The 21488-nt window shown below is 41.5% G+C and overlaps 2 protein-coding genes across 9 annotated transcripts; both read right to left on the reverse strand.

Moving 5' to 3' along the window:
• Window positions 1-934: 934 nt before the first annotated feature.
• Window positions 935-14917, reverse strand: LOC109641646 (protein-methionine sulfoxide oxidase mical3b-like). 6 transcript variants are annotated; one of them, XM_069519829.1, is made up of 32 exons: window positions 14404-14483; window positions 13155-13497; window positions 12832-13039; window positions 12640-12753; window positions 12425-12526; window positions 12181-12336; window positions 11995-12095; window positions 11535-11792; window positions 11310-11425; window positions 11070-11190; window positions 10890-10983; window positions 10553-10700; window positions 10253-10449; window positions 9993-10093; window positions 9850-9912; window positions 9545-9691; window positions 9274-9348; window positions 8695-8781; window positions 7363-7525; window positions 6905-7008; window positions 5978-6050; window positions 5659-5818; window positions 5199-5350; window positions 4329-4904; window positions 4169-4251; window positions 4013-4087; window positions 3783-3833; window positions 3442-3687; window positions 3227-3320; window positions 2885-2984; window positions 2714-2787; window positions 935-2140 (listed from the first exon to the last, which is right to left on the reverse strand). In XM_069519829.1, the coding sequence occupies exons 2-32, from the start codon at window positions 13416-13418 to the stop codon at window positions 1968-1970; spliced, it is 4476 nt and encodes a 1491-aa protein (XP_069375930.1). In that variant the 5' UTR covers window positions 13419-13497; window positions 14404-14483; the 3' UTR covers window positions 935-1967. The 6 variants fall into 6 exon arrangements, 4 of the variants coding, with proteins under 4 accessions (XP_069375930.1, XP_069375931.1, XP_069375932.1 ...); XM_069519830.1 differs by having other exon boundaries at window positions 13155-13460; window positions 14404-14469; XM_069519831.1 differs by lacking the exon at window positions 3783-3833.
• Window positions 14918-15062: 145 nt separating this feature from the next.
• On the reverse strand, window positions 15063-21046 carry svopl (SVOP-like). Of its 3 annotated transcripts, none has more exons than XM_069519834.1 (16): window positions 20860-21046; window positions 19920-20029; window positions 19666-19757; window positions 19421-19519; window positions 19184-19255; window positions 18974-19098; window positions 18112-18175; window positions 17908-18033; window positions 17637-17765; window positions 17451-17524; window positions 16360-16556; window positions 16167-16278; window positions 15991-16072; window positions 15810-15899; window positions 15603-15716; window positions 15063-15527 (listed from the first exon to the last, which is right to left on the reverse strand). In XM_069519834.1, the coding sequence occupies exons 2-16, from the start codon at window positions 20026-20028 to the stop codon at window positions 15516-15518; spliced, it is 1497 nt and encodes a 498-aa protein (XP_069375935.1). In that variant the 5' UTR covers window position 20029; window positions 20860-21046; the 3' UTR covers window positions 15063-15515. The 3 variants fall into 3 exon arrangements, with proteins under 3 accessions (XP_069375935.1, XP_069375934.1, XP_069375936.1); XM_069519833.1 differs by having other exon boundaries at window positions 20782-21046; XM_069519835.1 differs by having other exon boundaries at window positions 20773-21046.
• Window positions 21047-21488: the final 442 nt, after the last annotated feature.

Here is a 21488-nt window from a genome sequence, read left to right on the forward strand (position 1 = left end):
CACAGTTACCCAAAAATTGGTTACCTCAATAAGGATGGTGGGGGATAGACCACTATACAAAACGGGAGGCAACAAGGCCATCCCCGTAACTAGGACCAGGGACCATCATCCTGAGAGAAGGACTGAGCACCTCCCGCGACCTTTCACAGAAGATGGGCTCAGATCCATTACCCCAACAGTTTCATCTTTGGATTAACATTCACAAGGGACAGGGCATATGAAGACTAGTACCTCTTTGTGGTCACAGGAAGGCCTCTCAAGCTTGTACAGGGCACCATCTCCTCATTCACAGCCTGAACATCCTGAAAAGGTGGCTCCTTCAATTCTCCCTCCTCTTTTGCCTGAGTGGTGGGACCACAGTAAGTGAGAGAAGCCTGTCCAGGCTAAACTCCGCCCCAAACGGGACTGTCAACTCTGCCTCCCCCTGCTGCCTTAAGAGAGGTGAGGAGAGGGACTTTTTTTTTATTATTTATCATTTATTATTCTGGTATTTTTTTCAAGGTGTTGACCTCAAGTAATTTTTTAATATTTTATCTAGTGTCAAAGGGAGTCTCAGATCTTGGGTTAGTTCTGGCTACAGCCATGAACAGAACCTGTTGGTTCCATTCTTTGACCTTCAGCTTTGAACATTGTCCCGTCTTATCATCACTTTCATCCCCTTTTGTATTAGTGAAAATACAACAAACTTTACAGTTATTGAAACTAGAAAAACCAGGAACTATACAATCAATGGTTGAGGTCAATATGAATATTTATCTAAAAACCTTAAGACAAATGGACTCATATTTAAGAAACAACTTTTTACATTTTATTGTAAAGGTTTGAGGTCAGAATAAATTTGACAATCCAACTACACAAGGAATATGTAGAGGTATATGTCCCTTGTCTAGCAGATCTTGTGGCAATTTCTATTAATCAAGCACAAAGTCAACACTTCTTTCTTTTTTTTAATTCAGCATCTGCAGATGGACTCACAGTACACATTATTATCCACAGCCCCCTTCCATTGCGAATGTATTACTCTCCTGATGTCATCTTATCAGTGTGGAAGACATCCTGTCTTCCCATTTCTGAGGACAACCCTGGAGTGACTACCCCGGCTGTGAGATCCCAACCATATACAGAGAGATACATACAGTTAAAATCTATGAGCAATAGATTGTAAACCTAAATTTGCCATTTTAGATCTGGGCAATCTTCCACACACTCATCTGCTCGTTCAATATCACATACACAAATGACAACATTTTCATGACAATCTGTTATGAGATGTCCTTCTCATTCAGTTAATTCAGGAATCTTGAATCTAGTCTTCTCATCCACTGTTCTGTTCTTCTTGTCCGGTAGGTTAGGATTTTTCCTATAAGCCAATATTACTTTGAATTTCTCTCCCAGTCTCTTGAAAATTAATTTTGATTCTTAAGTTGGCCTGTGTAGAAAATTTAGAGTACACTAAGTTCAAGGAGATCAGCTGGAACATATCCTTTCAAATCCCAGTAATTGAAATTCCTGGAAAGACATATTTTGGGTGGAAGCTCTGTTTGTGCAACAGAACATGTGTATCTGTTGGTTTGAAGTACACTTTTGTGTGTGGATACTCCTTTGTAGACAGTACTATCCAGAGAGTTTACCTTAGTGTCACTTGTTTCTGGTTCCACCTCGACGAAGTTGTGGTGGTTGTTACGGGTGTTTACAAAGGTTCGGAAGTCTTCTTTGGAGTGGGTCCAGATTCCCCAGATATCATCAACATATCTCAAGTATTGTGTTGGGATTTTGTTGCACTTCTGGAAGGCAGTCTCCTCCCAATCTGCCATGTATATGTTTGCATATGCTGGGGAAAATCGTTTGCCCATCACTGTCTCTTACTTGAAGGAAATATTGTCCATTAAACTGGAAGTCATTCCTGGTTTGACTTAAATATAGAAGATGCAGAATTTCTTGGTCCAGAATCAGCTGAGTCCCAGGTCTCAGGTCAGGATCAGCTGCTCCAGGTCCTGGTCCTGGTCCTGTTGTTTCTGTGGCAGCTGCATTCTCTGCCTCTCCAGCAGGGACACTAGACAATCTCTCTGCTGCACCACCTCCAACATCTGCTCCAGCATCACATGCTCCTCAAACAGCTGCTGCGCCCCCTTCAGATGGTCTGAGGAACAGCAGCAGCACCATACAACACAACACACACAAAATATCAACACACACAAAACAACACAGCAACACACAAAAAAACAACAACATCAACATGAAACAACACACACAAAATAACAACACACACAATGTGTCTTACAATATCAGAAACTTTCAAATTATCTTATCAAGTATACAAAGAAATCTTACTTTACACTTAATTTAAAGTAAACTTATCAAAAACTAAGAAATACATTTGAACAAATCCAATCTGACTTAAAGGGGATATGTGAGAGTGGAGAGCTTTGATGGCATGCGTCGGCCAGTGTTTTGCCTTTGGCTCCCAGTTCAACTGCTCAGTTATCAGATCAAGCAGGGGAGTCATCCAGATAATTCAACTAACCCTAACCCCTAACCAAACAACGCAATACATCAAACACACACGAAAACTCAACACAGCAACATCACATCGACAACAACTCAGCACAAAAATGACAACACAAACAAAATAACAACAAATCAATACACACAGACATTTTATATTTTTATTTAACTTTGAAATATTTAGTAAAATAGGAAAAAGTAAATTTACCATCAACAGCCATTTTGTCTCTGAGCTCCTGCTGCAAACGACTCTGACGATCCTCCAGCTCCAGCTCCCGAGCACTGAAACACAGGTCACAGGTCAACCTCTGGTGACCCTAAACCACACCACAGGTCAACCTCTGGTGACCCTGAACCACACCACAGGTCAGATACTCACAATATGAGGAGCTCAGATTCATATCGAAGCAAAGAATTCTTCTGCTGAACGAGCTGGAACCACTGATGCATCAGAACCGGGTTCTCCACACGACCCAGCCCTGAGAGACAGACAGGTCAGAAACACAGACAAGTAAACATAGTATATATATTGGTTCGAGATGAAGGTCAATGTGTTGACAGTCGATAGTCTCCACAGTAATCTCGTAAGCAAAGTGTATACGTGTGTGTGTGTATATAAACAGTGCATATTTATAGATGTTAAGTATATATATGTGTGTGTGTGTGTGTGTGTGTGTGTGTGTGTGTGTTAGAGTGTGTTAGAGTGTGTGTGTGTGTGTACCAGCTTCTCCTCTCAGAGATTTCTCCACCATCACTCCTTTCTCCTCCAGTTCTCTTTGTTTCTGTTCAACCTGCTGAAGATGTCTCTGGATCATCTGAAACACAAACAACTTTATACACAACAAAATCATCACAACTTTACCACACAGGGACGTCTCTGTCGTCAGTTGAACCTCGCATCGTCAGGGGAACGTCTCTGTATTCAGGTAAACTCACCTGAGCTTTGTGAAGTCTCTTCTGTTGTTCCTGTTTCGCTTGCCGTCGAGCGGCTCTCTGAACGCCTCTGGTGATTTTCGTGTCCAGGTCTTCGTCTTCATCCTCTGGCCCTCTGTGGAACATGGCCTCCTTCACGCTCAGACTGGACAGCTCCTTTGGCTCAACTATGACCCCTACAACCTCAGTGCGACAAGAGGACTGTCCGTCAGAGTCCTGCAGGGGGAGTCTGTCCCTCCCAGAGTGTCTCTGGAACAACACAAACATCAGTGTGACTTCCCCACAGATGAGTGGACATACACCTGGACGTTAGAAACGCCCTCTGGAACAACATGTATCATTACCTTGATGGCATATGATCGTTTGAAAGCCAGAGCATGTGGAACATATAACGGCTGAGACCCAAGAATATGAAACAAAAAAACAAAACCAGTCAAAGTGTTTTAAAGGGTAAGGGTTAGCATAACATGTATATATCACAACACCTGTCAATCAAAACATGTAACGATAACATGTATACATCACAACACCTGTCAATCATACTATTGATCACATCAATCAAATTCTTATGCACCTCCTGTTCCTCCTCCTCTTCCGTTATTGTGACTCTGTGGATTTCAGATGTGAGGTCCAACAGCCCTAGACACAGCTACACACAACAGACATCAAATTATTGTATTCTGATTGGTTGTACTCTGATTGGTTGTACTCTGATTGGTTGGTTACTTACATTGTTGCTGGGTTTTAGCGAACATCGTTGCAACAGCGTTGATGATTCCAGATTTGACTCTTCTGTCAGACTTCCTCTCACATCTGGAGACAGGAAGTAAGCTTATTACATCATCACAAAGACCACCCTCTTTCTGAATGTGTGTTTCTAACATCATCACCTGTAGCTCTCCTCTGATTGGCTGTAACCTTCTTTGTCTTTAATGGAGGTGAAGTCCTGCACCTCTTCTTCTCCTTCTTGTTTCCGGAGAACACAGCCCTCCACAGAGCTCTGGCTCCACCACCTTCCACCTCCACCTGTCCAGGGTACGGAGCCTCCTTGAGCCCCTTCAGCTGAAGGAGGCCCTGCAAAGGGAGGGGGAGGTGATGTCTCCTCCTCCCCCTCTCTGTCTCTACCTCTTCCTCAAACCCCGCCCCTACATGTTGTGACCACACCCATGTTTCGTATTGAGGGAGGAGTTTCTTCAGTGGTAGTTCAGGGCTGATGTCATCGAAGGAACACCACTGTCGGGAAGCACGTTGCTGACTGGCTGTTTCCATGGCGACCAAAGTGTCTTTGCCCTCATGGTGGGTGGAGTCAGGTATGGTGATGAAAGAGGCGGTGGAGGGCGTTGTACCAGGGAGCAGAGTCAATGATGAACGTGTGGAGTCAGGCTGCACAGGTGTTGCAGACCCTGTGATGTCACTTCCTGCCACTGATAAGACACTCTGAGGGACGAGATGAGAAAACTCCTCCCCTGAGATGGGAAGGGGGCGGGGTGATTAATGATAAATATTTAGATTTATTCATATTTAATTATTAACAGACACACAGAATATAAAACCAGAAGAATGATCAATACAAGTAAATATGTATCTAGTTACAAGTTCAATTCAGATTAAAGTCAAGATTAAGTCAAATTAGATGTTTTTTTAATGGAGTTTGGTTCAGACCCGTTTCCACACACGTGTACTCACCCTCCACCAGCAGGGGGAGACATACACAACACACACAGAAAAAAAGGACTCAAAAGGACAGAAGTGAAACTCACTGTTGTCCACCTCACTGCCTTCATCATAATCCTCCTCTTCATCCTTGTTTCTCCTGAGGAGTTGATGCAGAGTTTCCCTCCATGAAGCTCTGACCACTGAGGTCACATGACCTCCTCGTTCCTCCTCTTCCTCCTCACTCCCAGACACTGAACTGAAAACACAAATACAGAGAGGAAGAGGAAAAAGATGAAGAGCAGGAAGATGAAGAGAATGAGGAGAAGGAGATGAAGAGCAGGATAATAAAGAGCAAGAGCAGAAGGAAGATGACGAGCAGGAAGATGAAGAGTAGGAGGACGACGAAGTTGAAGGGCAGGAAGATGAAGAGCTAAAATGCCATTAATGGAAAATCAATTGTGTCAGTAAATGACAAACTTTGGAAAATATTTTTAATATAACAGGTGAAAGTTTAGTTTGATTCTACTTTAAATCAAAAACTGTTTAAAGGCTGTTGTCTCTGACCTCACTTCCTGTTTTTGCTCTTGGTTCAGGTTGAACTGGTTCAACGTCTCCTCTGAGATCTCATGTAGCTCCGCCTCCTCACACAACCCCGCCTCGGTTGAGCTTTGTCTGCAGTTTTCGAGCTTGATTCTCTCAGGTGTCACCACCATCACAGAAACTTCTGCAAACACGCCAGCATGGCCGCACACACACACACACACACACACATACAGAGACACACACACACTAAAGCACAATGATTCCAGAGTGAGGCCCTGAGAGAACAGCTGAGAAATCAAGAAGAAATCTACAGACGACCACGCAGGTGACGACCACTCACCTGACGAACGGCGGCGCTCTGCCCAGTCCTGACAGTCAGAGGAGGGGAGGGAGGGGCCTGAGCCCAGAGACACCTGTCAACAAAACAAACACACCCCTTGAATAAATGTATTCATCAAGACACATCCACTGATGAAAAGTATATATATATATATATATATATATATATATATATGGTCTCCACACTGGCATTCACAGGTGTGTGTGTGTGTTTGTGTGTTCCTGCTGGTCTCTTTCCCTCTTCACATGAACTGATAATCACATGTATTTAGTTATTAATCGATGGTGTCAGATCATGACTCTGGATCGTTCCAATCACTTTACCCTAATTTCCTGAGTGTGTCACATTATTTCTTGTGTTGTGTAGCAGGTTTAAACATGGTTATAATAAACTCTAGAGAATAAAACAAACAAAGTAAACATCACTCTTGTACGTGTCCTAATAACTTGTGATCAGTGATGGTGTTTATTGTTAGACTGTAAAGTGAGCGCAGGTCAGAGGAAGAAACAGACTTCGACAGAGACTCTGACACAGACTGGACCTTTAATGAGTGCCTGTCCTGAAGCAGCTGTGTTATAATTATTCAGTGGTGGGAAGTCGCTAAAACAATGAGCATAGCAGAAAACATGAATTGATTATGTTCAGTCACTGTATCGATGCAGAGTCATCCAAGTCTGCATCACGATGCATCTAAGAATCGAGACATTTCCACACATCTAAATAAGTAAAGAGATAAATTAAGTTAAAACACTTTTGAATATTTTTGTTGTTAATATGTCATGTTAATATAAAAAGTAGGTTAAAACACTTTTTATAGTGAACATTTAGTCATTCTAACATGTTTAAGTTTTTTTAACTTTCATTTGTTCACAGTGTCAACTTCGTTCATCACTTAACATTAGCTCAGAAATCATTGTGTGTTCTTACCACAGATGTTCGCTGTGAAGCTGATCTGTCGGATGCCGTCGGCCTCCTCCTCACCGTGGTGGTGCTCAGACAACAGTCAGAGTGATGGAGACAGAAAAACTTCCCTGAGACAGTGAATGCAGTGTTAGGATGGATGTCCACGCAGTAACACCTGATCTGTGGTTTTTACATCAATGTTCAAATTGTTCCCACCTCACACTTCAAATCCTTATTTTGTGGCCACTCAAAGCTTCAACCAAAGATCTGGTTTATCGCGAAGCTCAAACACAATACACATATTGTACATAAATCTACACACACACACACACGTGTGTACTTCAATCTTAGACAGGACACTCATTAGCATAATGCATCTCCCATTAGGGTTTTATTTAAGTATTTCAAACTAAAATACAAACCGTGAAGAAATATTTGCAGGTTTGTTTGAACAATGACATGCTCTGAGCAGTAAAACTAACCAGCGTGTTGGTCGAAGGCGTACGCAGACAGTCTGAGCGAACTGCTGCAGAAATCACACTGGAAACAGCTGCGATGGAAAAACAAGCCCTCAGCGCTCAGACGCTCCATCACGTAGACTCTCTGCTGGCAGAAGAAACAGACATTGCTGCAGCAGGCAGGAAACTGAAGAGACGAAAAACAAGAACAAAAGAAACACGTCAGTGGAAATTGAAGATAAGACGGATGTGTTTACTGTTGTTCTCAATATTTGAATCATAGACACATAATCAGCTGATTTCTCTGACGTTAGATTCAAGAACATCTATCCTCTTCTCAACAACTCGTCCCTCAACATTACATCGATTAATATTTACCATAATCACATTATTAATTTGACTTGATTAAATCCTCCTGGAATTCACTTTATTTTAATTAATTTTAGTCATTGGATTTCTTTCACTTGTTTTAAACAATAAACTATAACTACAGATGTGATTATCTTTTTATCTGAGGGGCTGGAAAAAGTTATTTGATGTTATTTATGAATATGAATGATATTGATCAGATGGTGTTGGAGCTTGTCATAACACAAACACAAGTGACAATTGTGGGGTTCCTCAAGGCTCCATCCTCAGCCCACTGCTGTTCTCAATATAAACAGTCATTCAGAAACTGTTGCTGTGTTTCTGTTCAGGGGCCTCATCCTCCATTTGAAGATCAACTGCATCACAGCAGCAGAACCGGTCTGTCTCATTCTCAAATGTGTCCTTTCATCCCCACGATAAGAAGGAGTGGATTCTTCATGGCCCAACCTCTCCCAGGATTCATTGCAAGTGATGTTTGTCTTTAGAAGAGGTATTGGCAGCGGCAAGCAACGGTTGTTGGATTAAAACGACGTCTCACCTAGACTCGGGTCAATGATGTAAATCTTCAGTCCTTCTGAGGGCGAAAACATGAATCTTGGATTTGTGAGGAATCAGATTCCCTGTTAAATCTGATAATTTTACCGAAAAACGTCTGAGTCTGCTGAGATATTTGTACAAACTTTATAAACGAGGAGGAAGTGATGTGGTCGTTCCTGGTCTTGTTGTGAGGTTGTCGTAATGCCATGAGTTTATATTTTTGGATTTGGGTTGGAAACACATCAGCAGTGTTGAGCTTCAGGTTGATCTCAACTCATCTCTGATATAAAACTTATCATATGCAGATTCATCATGACAACTTTCTGCCCTGAAGATTCGACAATAAAACACAAACAACCGTGACACGCCCACTGGTCCAGGTCAGAGTATGTTGTTCGCACCTGGTGACAAACACAACACAGACACCCAGAATGCACTGCAGCATGGTACCTGCTCGTCCCTGCTGAGGGCGCTCTGACACTTGATCTTCTCTTTGAAGCGGAAACTCATCTGCTCCTGTTGAAGAGTTCGTTTTCTCTGTGGAGACAAACAGATTCATACAAGGATCATCAGAGAATTTAAAATCGATATGTCATATACAATCATCCTAAAATGCTGAAATCACAAATCATATAAAATCATTAAAATTTGAGATAAAATTTGAGATATGTTTAGTTTCATACATTGAACATTGGCTGGTCATGTAAAACATGTTCTACATGTTGATGGTGATAATGACCTCTTTCCTTGATGACATCACAGAAGCAGTATGGAGGTTTTTTCAGTTGTATTATTACGTTTGAAGAACCACTCACTAGTTACTTCAGTTGTTTGTATTCTGCTCCAACACTTTTAACCCCTGAAACTCCAGAAGTGTTTTTTGGACTCAAACACTTCATTACCCCCCCCCCCCCCCCCCCCCCCCCAACTCCGAACAGTTTTTTGTGTCATCTTTTCTTCTGCTATTGTTTTATATAAAAAGTGAATTTTGATAAATCTTCATCCTTCTCGTCTGCTCCGAGGCTTTACCGGTCTCCATGATGTCGGCTGGGCAGCAGCGTCCGCAGACTCTGAGGCTGGATGGACACTGGACAACACCTCCCCCTGTTGGTCAACAACAGAAATGACAGAAACACTGAGGCATTCATTTTAATTACATTTCTGAGTTCTGCCGAAACAAACTGTCCATAAAGGTCATTAAAGGAACATTCCAAAACTATCAGCCAATCAAGAAATATTGTTGCTGTTGACGACGACCCAACGTCACTTAATTATTGATCGGAAGTGTCTCTAAACTCACCTGTTGACGTGAAGCAGAAGAAGACAAAGTCTGGTCCAGCTTTGCTTGGAGCTGATTGGCCATCAGACGAACTCTGGATCCAGTGGACCCGCCCAAAGACGTGTTATCACACACCTGTCTGTCGACGCCCACGTTAGGGTTACATGACTTGAGAGCAGAAAAGGAAACATCAAATTCCCTCTTTTAAAAATGCTCTGAAGGTGTAGACCATCACAGGAGATCTCTCCAAATTTGGTACGAACGGACCACCTGAAAACATAGCACCTCCAGCCATAATTGTGTGGAAGAAGAACTCTAACACTGACCTCCTGCTGCTCTTGACTCAGTCCACTGGTCTTCCTCCTTTTACCTGCAGCATCTCTGAGCTCCTGTTGACACAGAGGCTGCATTCAGCTGAATGTTAAACACTGCTAATTAAGTTATAAACATTCAAACAGACTGACAGAACCTTTGGGTTCGATTTCCTGGTCAGACTGTTTCCGAGTCGACTGAGGAGGGAGGCAGGAGTGACGAGTGCTAACCTCACATCTGAGCTCCGACTCAAACATCCTGAAACAAACATAACATTTACTGACATGTTGAAAAATAACATTTAGAATATAAGATGTTAATAATGGTAGCACCAACAATTCATATAATAACAACAACAATAATAATAATGTAAGTTGGATGTTCATTTTAACGTGTCCTAGTTTAATTCTGTCTCACCAGCAGGGGGCGGTGAATCTTTGAGCAGCTGGTAGAACTGACTCAGGTACACGACCATAGAGAGAGAGTCCGGTTCTCCGACTGACAACATTTCTTCCACCGTCATCGGAGGAGGAATCCCCAATTCTTGTTCTGCGACATCAAAACCCAGACGAGTGTTTTCTTCTGCCAACGACTCATCGAGAGCGTCAAAGTCTCTGAGGACAAACAGGAAGTAAATCAGCATTCAGTAAATGATGGCAAAGGATCAATTAACCAATAAATGTAGTGCTTTAAGGAGTTATTATTAATTATCCCTACATGAGATCGGGTCGACATCGGTGGATGACAGCACACACAGCAAGGCCACTCTTCCAAGAAGTAGTCAGGTCAGTCACAGCTACACCACGGTAACCATGCGTCTGCTCCTGACACCACATTAGCAGCTGATTGGTCTGAGGCGCGGACTCTGTCAGATGGCAACGAGACACAGGACCAATCAGAATAAACTGCATAAAAATACGAGAGGACCAATTAAATCAAATCTACAGGCAGGCTGGAGGAGTTAGTGGGAAGTGGGATGAGTTTGTTGCTGAATGGGAGGGAGTTGTTTTTGAGGGGGTGTTATCTTAAGGTAGGAGGGGTTAAGGGACGTCACCCTCTCTGAGCATCCTGGGCAAAGGCAGACGGATGATGTCACCACAGTTTGTTTTTAGCGCCACCTCTTCTCCAGTGTCCAGCAAATGTCTCACCTGAAAACACATCATCCAATGATGTGATTGGTTGGGTGACTGATGGGTGTGTGGGTGTATGTGTGTGTGTGTGTGTGTGTGTGTACCTGATCAGGTGTGATGCGGTGTGTGTTGACGTAGCGTGTCGTTGGATCCACAGAGAACAAACTGATGTTCTTCTGCATGTTCTCTGGAGTCGTCTGAGGGAGGAGACGATACAAACTCTCTCTGAAAGACAAGAGACATTACGAAGTGAGAGTGTGGTGTCCAGGTGTGTGTGTGTGTGTGTGTGTTTGTGTGCTGTCGAGGTGCGTGTGTGTGTGTGGTGTCCAGGTATGTCCTTTCACCTCTCAGCCAGGACGTCCAGCGGAGCTCCACCCTGAGACCAACTCCTGATCATCCAGGCTGAATCCAGAGCGGCGAGGAAACCACGAGCTACACCTGTTCCCATTGGCCAGAAGGGCTGAGGGGGGGCGGGGGCAGAAAGACAGAAAGGAGGGGTGGGGGGGTTAGAGAGAGACAGGGGGACAAAATACAGATTTACAAACTTTCTGTCCCTCCACCTGTCCCACCTCCAGCAGGCTGTCTCCCACCAATGTGACAAGCAGTTGGTGTCCCTGGCGTTGTCGGATCATGCCGGCGTTCTCAGATGCATACATGCAGGTGAAGTCAAACATGGCGACGTCCGGCTGACCATAGTGGTTCATGGCGAAGTCAAGAGACGGCAGCTGGTGATTGGTGGAGAAGTTGGCAGCCTCACAAGCGTACACCTGCAATGCATGATGGTCCACGTTCCCCCGTGAGAGCAGCTGCTTAGTGTCAGCAAAGTCCTGATGGAGGAAAAGATTTTCTCTTATTTCAGACCTGCCTGGTTTTAACGCTGATTCTTCTGACGCTTAAAGTTTAACTTAAAAAAAATAATAAAAAATTCAGATTTCCATTAGATTTGCTGGTTTTCAACACTTGATATTTGTGACGCCTCCAACTGGACGTGTCAGTCTTCACTGTGTTTTGTGTCCAGGTGACTTTTACCTGTAGAATGACTCCTTTCTCCAACAGACTCTGTTTCTTTGCTGTCATCACAAAGTAATGAGTATCGTCTTTGTAGTAGACAATGTTCTCCAGATCAATCCCTGAAACGTTCATTTGTGAGAACATTAACAGAAATCTATATCGTGAATTTAATAAAAACACAATAAAGCGTAAAGTAAAACAAACCCGTTTCCTGTCGAAGCTCCTGGAAGAACCTCTGGTTGAAGATGAAGGCGACTCCGCTGATCTCCTCCACTTTGGCCTCAGCACGGGTGTTTCTGTTTTTAAAGTTGGCAGTGATGGCGATGGCGAGTTTCCCTCTGAACTCTTTACGTCTGAAGCCTGGTAATCAATCAGAGAACAGAATCACCTTGACTCGACTTTGTTTGTCTCAGCTGAAAATTTTAAAACTTGACTCCTGTTTTTGTACCTGGCAGCGTATTCCTGCGTCCATCTGCTCCAACGATGACATCAAACTCCAGATGATTGACAGGATGACACTTTGGATTCACCTCCATCCTCCAGCCGATCTCTGGACAGGTGAGCAGGTGGAGAGGTGATTAGGTGAACAGGCAAACGGTTGAACAAGTGAACTCTGTATACAGATCACAAACGATTTATCTCATAATCAAAATAACTCCTCACTGCGTCTGTGGTCGTCCACCGGCTCCACCAGGTTCTTAAATTCCACATTGACGTGAACTTCAACTCCCAGCAGTAAGGCGACCTTAAGCAGGACCAATTGCAGCTGACGGATACCTGAAGAAAAACACAGGTGGTGCTGATGAGAGGATCCAGCTGCTGTGGTCAGACATGTGTAGCAGATCACTGACTCACTGATGTGGTCGATTGAGCTGGCGCAGAACTTTCCGTAGAACTTTTTGGCACCAAGGCCCCGCAGGTCATGGATGGTGAAGGGCCAAAGGTGGAGAACATTGTTCCTGGAGAACGAGTCTCTCTTCTCAAGCAGCACCACCCGAGCTCCCATGAAGCTCAGCTCCACTGCTGTCCTCAGACCGCATGGCCCAGCCCCAATAATCACACACTGACCAATCAGAGAGAGACACAGAAAACATTTTTGTTACATCTTTAGAAGATATGTCAACAACATATATAATGTCAATGACGTCTATAACAGCAATAACTTCTATTAACTGTACCGTTTTATTGCTGCAGACCCGGGCCCTCAGATACTCCTGCTGTGCGGCCCTTCGGTCCAGCTTGGCCCACAGAGCGTTGGCCCTCCAGTAATTGAGCCGGCATTTGATTGGTCGGTACAGCGGCCTCTCAGCGGTGCTGATGTCCATCTGCAGATGTTCACACAGCTGGCCGAAGGTTCGCAGCGCTGCCCTGCATGTCGTTGCCGACACAAACTCATCAAATAGCTCCTGAGCTCGATATTCTGGGTAAGGCTCGTCTCCCATGGTGACCCTGGAGGGAGCAGGGCACCATGGGAAGGGCGTCACCTGTTGATGATGTCACAGACGGACTCCAGCTCACCTCCTGCAAACGTTTTATGTTGTTTCATATTCTTTTAATGTGAGATCACAGTGGGGAGTTCCTCTGGGCTCCAGATTGGGGCCACCAGTGTCTGTGCTAATTAGTTGTTAGCTGACATTAGTTGTTAGCTGACATTAGCTGTTAGCTGACATTAGCTGACGATAACATTCATAAACACAATTAAGTAACCGGAGTGCATGAGCAGACTGTTAATAAAGATGGACGACATGACAGCTCCCAAAAGTAAAGACAAATCACCTCGATCACCCCCTGTTGGGAGTCTGCAGTATAGGCTACAAAGTCCTCCTCCGTGTTAGCAGATGGGACATAGGCCAAACTCAGCCATAAACCACATTAAAGTACACGTTCAAGAAATTTTATGGGACCCCCGATACCATGGCTCCACTCCATCATCATTACTGACTCTTCACACACACACACACACACACACACACACACACACACACACACACACACACACACACACACACACACACACACACACACACACACACACACACACACACACACACACACACAGACAGAGCGGTCATCTAACAACCAGAAGGTTGGTAGTTTGATCCCAGTCTTCCTCATCTGCATGCCTTAGTGTCCTTGGGCAAGATGCTGTCCCTCATAGAAAAAGAAAAGTGTTGCTAATAGATGCACTGTATGAATGTGTGTGTGAATGTCAAAATACTGTAAAGCGCTTTGAGTCATCAAGACTAGAACAGGTGTGTATATATATATATATAAATACACATTTACACAGACACACACTTTACACTTTGTGTGTGTGTCACTGATTTGTTTTACTATTATTTCTGACATAATCTGCTGCAGAGTTCCACGTTTGTCGTGGTAATACCTCAATTTATACAATAACCAATAATGTGTTTGTTTACTCACGTCTCAGAGCTGCCGACCGTCTCTGTTGTTCACCTGAATCCTCGACTGCTGAAGCTAAATCCACACTAATTACACAAACACATCACACACACAGTGTGTGTGTGTGTGTGTGTGTGTGTGTGTGTGTGTGTGTGTGTGTGTGTAAAATCAAGGGGCGGGGGCCAATGGACAGTAGGCCCCGCCCCTGAGAACAGACAGTAATCTCTGGTGTCAGAGCTGATGAGATTAACAGAGGAGATCATCTTCACCGTCACCTTCAGCGTCTACATAGCAGCGCCACCATGAGGCCGCCAAATGTCTCAGTTCTGGGTGAAGTAAACGTCAGAATTTAAAGAGACAGCACACAGCAGTCTCTGTTCATTAAGTCATGATGATGATGGTGATAAATCTAAATAATTAGTTCAACCTCTGGTTTAGTTTCTAACAATACATTTATTTATTTAAAAAAAAAAACATATTACTCAAATCTGTTCATCTAAATAAGAGGATTCAATTATTGCGAAAAACTTTTTATTTTGTAGTTTTTAGGATGAAAGTATTTTTTGACCTTATTGTTAATTTTATGACAAATTTTGTGTTTGTTTTTATTTTTAAATTCTATTCCAACATTTTCCAGGCTAAATAAATAAAAATAAAAAATTATGTTGACATTATGTTGAAACATTTTAAATTTAGACTTTAATTTGCATTGGAACCATTGGAACACATGAATACAGAAACATTCTGTATCAAATCAACTAAACATAGGAAAAAAACTTTATATGTATAAAGTTCTATAAACAACAGTTTGTCCCGAGTGGTTATTACAACAGTAACAGAAATAAGAACTAAGAATATACTTAAATACAAGTATTTGCTATCAAACATTATATGATTCCAATAAACCAAAAACTAACTGTTAATGATCTTATTTAAGACACAGCCCATTTATTATATGTAAAGTTTTTAACAATCATTTGAATAAAGTATTTTATCTGAAGCTGAAACGGCCACATTTCCTTAATGAACTTGATTTCACTAATAAATTAATAAATTCATTAAATTCAAATAATAAAAACACTTAGTGACATTTAATTTCTTTACAATAATATTACAAACAGTAACAGACGTCATCAAGAGTTTTGCTGGAAAAAATAAATAAATGAAATTAATACATGAATGTTTGTTCAGGAGAAAAGATTGAACAAAGTGTTTCTCACCAGCAGAGCTCGTCCTTTAGTTTCAATCGGCAGCAGAAAGTTTCCCACAGCACAGATGACACATGTCACAGCAAACGGACTGAGTGCCAGAATCACTGACTGAGACATCAAAACCTGAACGCACCACATTCAATTGATTATGATAATAATTATGCTGACATTAGCTGTTAGCTAACATTCTCACTATCTCTAACATGGATGACCAACCTGAGCCATAAATGGCGCGAGCATTCCTCCGATCCGACTGAACGACGTGCAGAAACCCATCCCCAGAGACCGAGCCACGGTCGGATACACCTGAGAAACGAAAAACCATCTGTTACCTGAGACCTTATCAAAAAAAATCCAACCAAGTTAAAAAACTGCAGTAGAACAAGTGTGGACAAACCTCAGCCGTGTAGATGTAAATCACATTAAAGTTCATAGAGACCAGAGACCGCAACAGGAACAGCAGCACTGTGAAGCCAAACCTGGATACAAAGACAGACAGGACAGAATGGACCATTGTCCTCATAAACCTGTACAGTCGGACTAGATAAGCAGAGAAGAGTGTGAGGCTATTACATGGTGGTGCAGATGTTGACCATCATGAACAAAATGGCTGCCAGCAGCTGCAGCACCGTCAGAGTCTTTCTCCGTCCAACCACATTCAGCAGACAGATGTTTAACGGGATCACTAGGGGGACAGAGGAGGAGGCGCCGTTGTAATGAAACACTCAAGACGCCCTGAACTTCGTCTGAACTCATTTCGACTCACATGCAACCTCTCCCAAACAGCTGATGAGCAGAGTCTGGTAGTCTCTGAGTCCAAAGGGGATGCAGTAACACAGTCCGTCCTCTTGGCGGTGTTTGACCTGATGTTCCTGGTCAGCGTCCGTCACACACAATAAATTTTTTTCCAACAGCTCCGAACTGCTCAGCACCGAACCGTAGTACGCAAACGACGCCACAAACCTGAAACCACAAAAGACCAAAGGTCAGAAACTAAAACATGATCCTATATTGATTCAACTACAGGAAGTAAAAATACTTTTAGTCTCAAATTCTTATTTTTTAAAAAAAGTTGGCGACTGAAAGATACATTTGGATGCAGAGGTTAAGGGACTGTCCCACAATCCTACAGGATGTGACATCACAACTATTGTGACAACTATTACTAAGTTCACACTGCAATCTTTCTGCAGTTCACACAGAACAGACAGTTTTAATGTTTATCTCACAAACAATAATGTTTGCAACACTTCTTGTAGCCTACTGTTTCAAAATAAAAGCACTTCAGCATTCCTGTTGACTGAATCCAATCATTTATTTTTAAAAGGTTTTTCTTGTGAAATATTTGCATCAGCAGAAAATGCACAGCTTCACGCTGTATAGTACTTGTATTTATTTGAGTAGACAGTACTACTTTTATACAAGGAAGTAGTATAGTTATACCAGAAACCTCAGAAAGGCTGTAGTTATATTAAAAGGTAATGTAAAGATAATGGGCAGTTGTCTTTTTTTTTAAATTTATTTAGGGTTAGCAGTAGCACCACATGTACATGTCTGTACAAGCAAAACATGAGGAGTCGTATTGTGACTGGTCTGTGTTTATTGTACTATAATAGTGTATTAAATTATAGTTTAATATAAATATTGATGCAACTCCAGTCAAACAAGTACAAGACTGAGATCATCATATTTTGTATCTGTTTTTATTAGGTTTTATTATTGTGACTCTCCATAACCACTTCATTCTGCCCTTATTTCAAGTTGTACTAATCAAATCTGGTAAAATATTTCAATAGGATTAATTGTATTGTTTTTTAATTGAGTTCTTCTGAAAAATGTTATATAAAATATCATTACCAAGAATACCACAGGAGTAAAGACGTTCTCCTGTAAGAAGAACTGACCAGAATCTTCCAACTACCTCGTTCTACCTGAAACACAAACATATATAACATAGCAATAATAACATCTACACCTTTAATAATAACATCTAACAATAACTTGACACATAACATTTAATAACTTTAAAATATCTGAATGTACCTCAGCCGTCTCAACCAGTCGTCCTGGAGGAAGTGATGCACGGTTCATTTTGGCGATCCACTGCAGAGTTTTAACGGCAGCCTGGACGTTTCCTGCCGACACGTTGTAACGAGCTGATTCTGGTATAAACTGAAACAAATCAACACAAATGTTGTTGATCCTATGATTTCAAAACATGCATCTTCATGTGATGGTCAGTTAGTACTGGATCTGGTGGATTTAACTTGACGTATACATGTAAATATAAACAGCTGGGGTAAAGAAGACTGACCTTGAAGAGGAAGATGAGGATGACGCTCGGAGCCACAGACATTCTGATCATCCACCTCCAGCCCAGAGTCGGAACCACCAACATGCCCAGGATGATGATGAGCATGGAGCCCGTCATCCAGAAGATCTGACACACAGAGACAGAGAGCATGCTGAGATACGTCCTGACAACAGACACAGGAGTGATGTTTGGCTTCAGACTCACGGAGGCCAAAGGCAGCAGGTATGCTCGATACTTCGCTGGTATAAACTCCATCTTCAGCACGAACCTGAAAATCACAACATTTAAAATATGATTTAAAATGAAATAATTTCATGATTTGTTAACTTCATTTAAATGTTTTAACATTTTCATCATAAACAAATCACAGAACTTTGATTGAATTTTTTTAATGGTCATGTTTAAATAAAAGTTGAAAATCTGACACGAAAAATAATCAGATGTTATTAAAGGTACAGGATAGTAGAATTTAGTGATATCTAGTGTTGAAGTGACATGTTGCAGCTGAACACCACCCCTCCTACCAAACATGAAAAAGAACCTGTGGCAGCTTCAGTCGTCATAAAACTCAAAAAGTGTTTAGTTTGTCCAGTCTGGACTAATGTAAAAAACATGGCTGCCTCCGTAGAGAGGGTCCCCTCGATGTAAATATAAAGTATTTATATATAAAGTGCCTTTTCTAGGGTAAAGAAAACTATAATTCATACAATTTAGATGAAACAAACTATTGAAAGCAGCATGATGATTATTCTACATTAAAGTTCTGCCAATAATTCCCTTTCATCTAAATCTTACACACTGGACCTTTAAACGTTGTGTTAATGTTGCCATTTTTAAATCAATCAATTAATTCATTAAGCAATCAGTTAATTCAAAGAGAAGATCAATGAAGGAACTAAACTTTGTCTTTGATTATCTTCAACTTCTATGTAAAAAGCAAAAAAGTTTTTATCAAATGAAATACATTATATTTTACTAAAAATTATAATTAATTTACTGTCTTGAAGAAATTATGTGTGTGTGTGTGTGTGTGTGTGTGTGTGTGTGTGTGTGTTGATCAGCTAACCCCTGTGACACTCCTGCGACACCGCAGCCGACCATGCTGCGCAGGAAGATGAACCAACCGTACGATGGAGCAAAGGAGGTGAGGAGGGAGAAGTAGGCGCTCCACACGAAGCCTCCGAACACCACCTGCGCACGCACACACACGCACACACTTATACATATGGTGCCACCAAACATGATGCATGTGTGAAAATACTGAGACGCGTTGGACCTTCCAGCGTCCGTATCTGTCGGAGATGTATCCACTGAGAACGCCACAAACCATGAAACCAAGAAACACCATCTGAGAGAAAAAACACAGGTGTTTGTCCATTACCGGTCGTCAAAACAACATGTAGAAACCTGCACAATATCATCTGATTTTTAACAAAATGGCAAGAACATTATTATTGGTAAAATTGGTAGTAAAGTTTACACAAATTAAAAATCAATCAAAGAAAAAACTCACAGTAGAGACGAGCGCCACCTGCCAGTCATCCAGACGCCACTCACAACGAATCTCAGGAGAAACGATGGCCAACAGCATGATCTCCATCGCCTCCACAATCTACACACACGTACACACACCCACAGAGTGAGTTGAGGTGCATAAATTATGTGACAAACACCTGATACCTGCTCTCTGACACCATTGAATGTGTGTGTGTGTGTGTGCGTGTATGCGTGTGTGCATGTGTAGAATCAGTGACTCACATTCGAGCTCCCCATGATGAGGAAGAGGAGGATGTGGAAACGACCGAAGCCAATGGTTTCAACAGCATCTTCAACCGTGAATGTCTGATCATCTGCAACACATGCATGCATGCACGCACACACAGTTCAGGTGTCCTGTCACCACCTGAGAGTTCAGGCTCTGGGGTGACTGGGCTGGCGATTTGTTGTTTCATGTCGTTGGTACTGATCTGAAACGATGTTGATCACATTTATTGATTATTGATCTCACTCACCATCGCTGCAGCTCTTTGTACCCTGCTGGTCCTCTGGAGGCTTCTCCTGCAGTTCCACCTCCTGCAGATGGATGGCGCTCACCAGCTGAGTCTTCATGTGATCATTCATCCTGAAAACACATGTGTTCTCATCATGTGTTCATCACTTAATAGTTTGAGTGAACTGAGCCTTTAAATTCATATCCAACATTTAAATGAAAAGTTAAAATGTTATCATTTTTATCCTTTACTTTATGTCAACAGATAAAGTTTATAACAACAACACTGTTAATTGGTTATTATTAGACAACCTGCACTTAAATATTTAAACTTTTAATTTATAGAAATTATATGAACATTTATTAGGTTTTTAAATTCACTTTAATTAACTAATTTTTAATGATTTATTTTTGTTATATGTATAGAATTGTTATTGGTTATTGATCAGATGATTGTTTTACTTCATTTTATTCTCAGTTTGAATAAAGTTCATTCGGTAATTGATTTTGTTAACCTTAACCAAAATCCATGAAAAATTTTGAAGATTTAACATTAGAAAACTGAGCTATGACAACTTCATAAATCTGGATTTTACTGAACCAAAGTGTTGACAATTAATCATCTTAAAGCCGAATTCATTTAAAGACTAAGAAATGTTTCAAATGTGTTTCAATGCGTCTGAAAGTCTATTTTTAATCGTCCGGCAGAGAAAACATAAAAAATTTCGACATTTGAATGAGGTTTGGTGAAAGTTTGTTTGAGAGTCTGGGCAGACAACATGGATTAAGTTTGAATTTTGGTCACAAACTCTGATCTGTTCAAGCAAACACGTTAATTTATCATTAAATAAAGTTTGAATATTCCTGTGACACACCTGACTTACATTAACCGTCTGACTGCGTCACATTCACTTCACGTCCGCTGAATTTCCCGCCACAGATCGATCAGATCGATCACTGACCTGATTTCACTTCTTCTTCTTCCTCTTCTTCTTGTTTACTGGCGGGTGGCACTTAGACTTTCTTCAGATTCTTCATTGTAACGATTTGAAAACCTGAAACTCGATTATCGATCAGCTGTTGTTCACCTGCACAGGTAAACCAGGAAGTGAACACCAGGAAGTGCCATCGTCATCACCTCCGGGGAGGGGCGGGGCTATATGGAGGCTCGTTCGTGGTTCGACTCGATGCGGCGCGACTTAACACAATGCATGCTGGTTAGAACTTTTGTCTCACATCTAAATATTAATATAAATATACATATTCAGCTGTTTTATTCTCACATCCTCCAGTGATGTGAACAGTTATCTAAATACATGTATATTCTATAAACCTATCATCGTCACAACTAAATATAAACATCATCACAAATAAATATTATTATATATATCATCATCAGAGCTAAACACTAATATAAATATCATCATCACAAATAAATATTAATATATATATCGTCAGAGCTAAATACTAATATAAATATCATCATCACAAATAAATATTTATATATATCATCATCAGAGCTAAATATTAATATAAATATAATCACAACTAACACTACAAATATAACTTATTCAATGCCCTGACGGCAGAA

This window comes from Paralichthys olivaceus, chromosome 23, assembly GCF_024713975.1.
Source record: "Paralichthys olivaceus isolate ysfri-2021 chromosome 23, ASM2471397v2, whole genome shotgun sequence".
In the NCBI taxonomy this organism is placed as follows: domain Eukaryota; kingdom Metazoa; phylum Chordata; class Actinopteri; order Pleuronectiformes; family Paralichthyidae; genus Paralichthys; species Paralichthys olivaceus.

Excerpts from the sequence above, each read along its gene's own strand:
- LOC109641646 (XM_069519829.1), bottom strand. The coding sequence starts at position 13,418 with ATGGGAGACGAGCCTTACCCAGAATATCGAGCTCAGGAGCTATTTGAT. Across the intron at positions 11,426-11,534 it reads TGGGAGACAGCCTGCTGGAG|CCCTTCTGGCCAATGGGAAC; the intron begins GTGGGACAGGTG and ends GCCCCCCCTCAG. Across the intron at positions 4,252-4,328 it reads CAATCAGAGGAGAGCTACAG|ATGTGAGAGGAAGTCTGACA; the intron begins GTGATGATGTTA and ends TCCTGTCTCCAG.
- svopl (XM_069519833.1), bottom strand. Across the intron at positions 19,520-19,665 it reads TCATCATGGGGAGCTCGAAT|ATTGTGGAGGCGATGGAGAT; the intron begins GTGAGTCACTGA and ends ACGTGTGTGTAG. Across the intron at positions 18,176-18,973 it reads GTCGCAGGAGTGTCACAGGG|GTTCGTGCTGAAGATGGAGT; the intron begins GTTAGCTGATCA and ends TGTGATTTTCAG.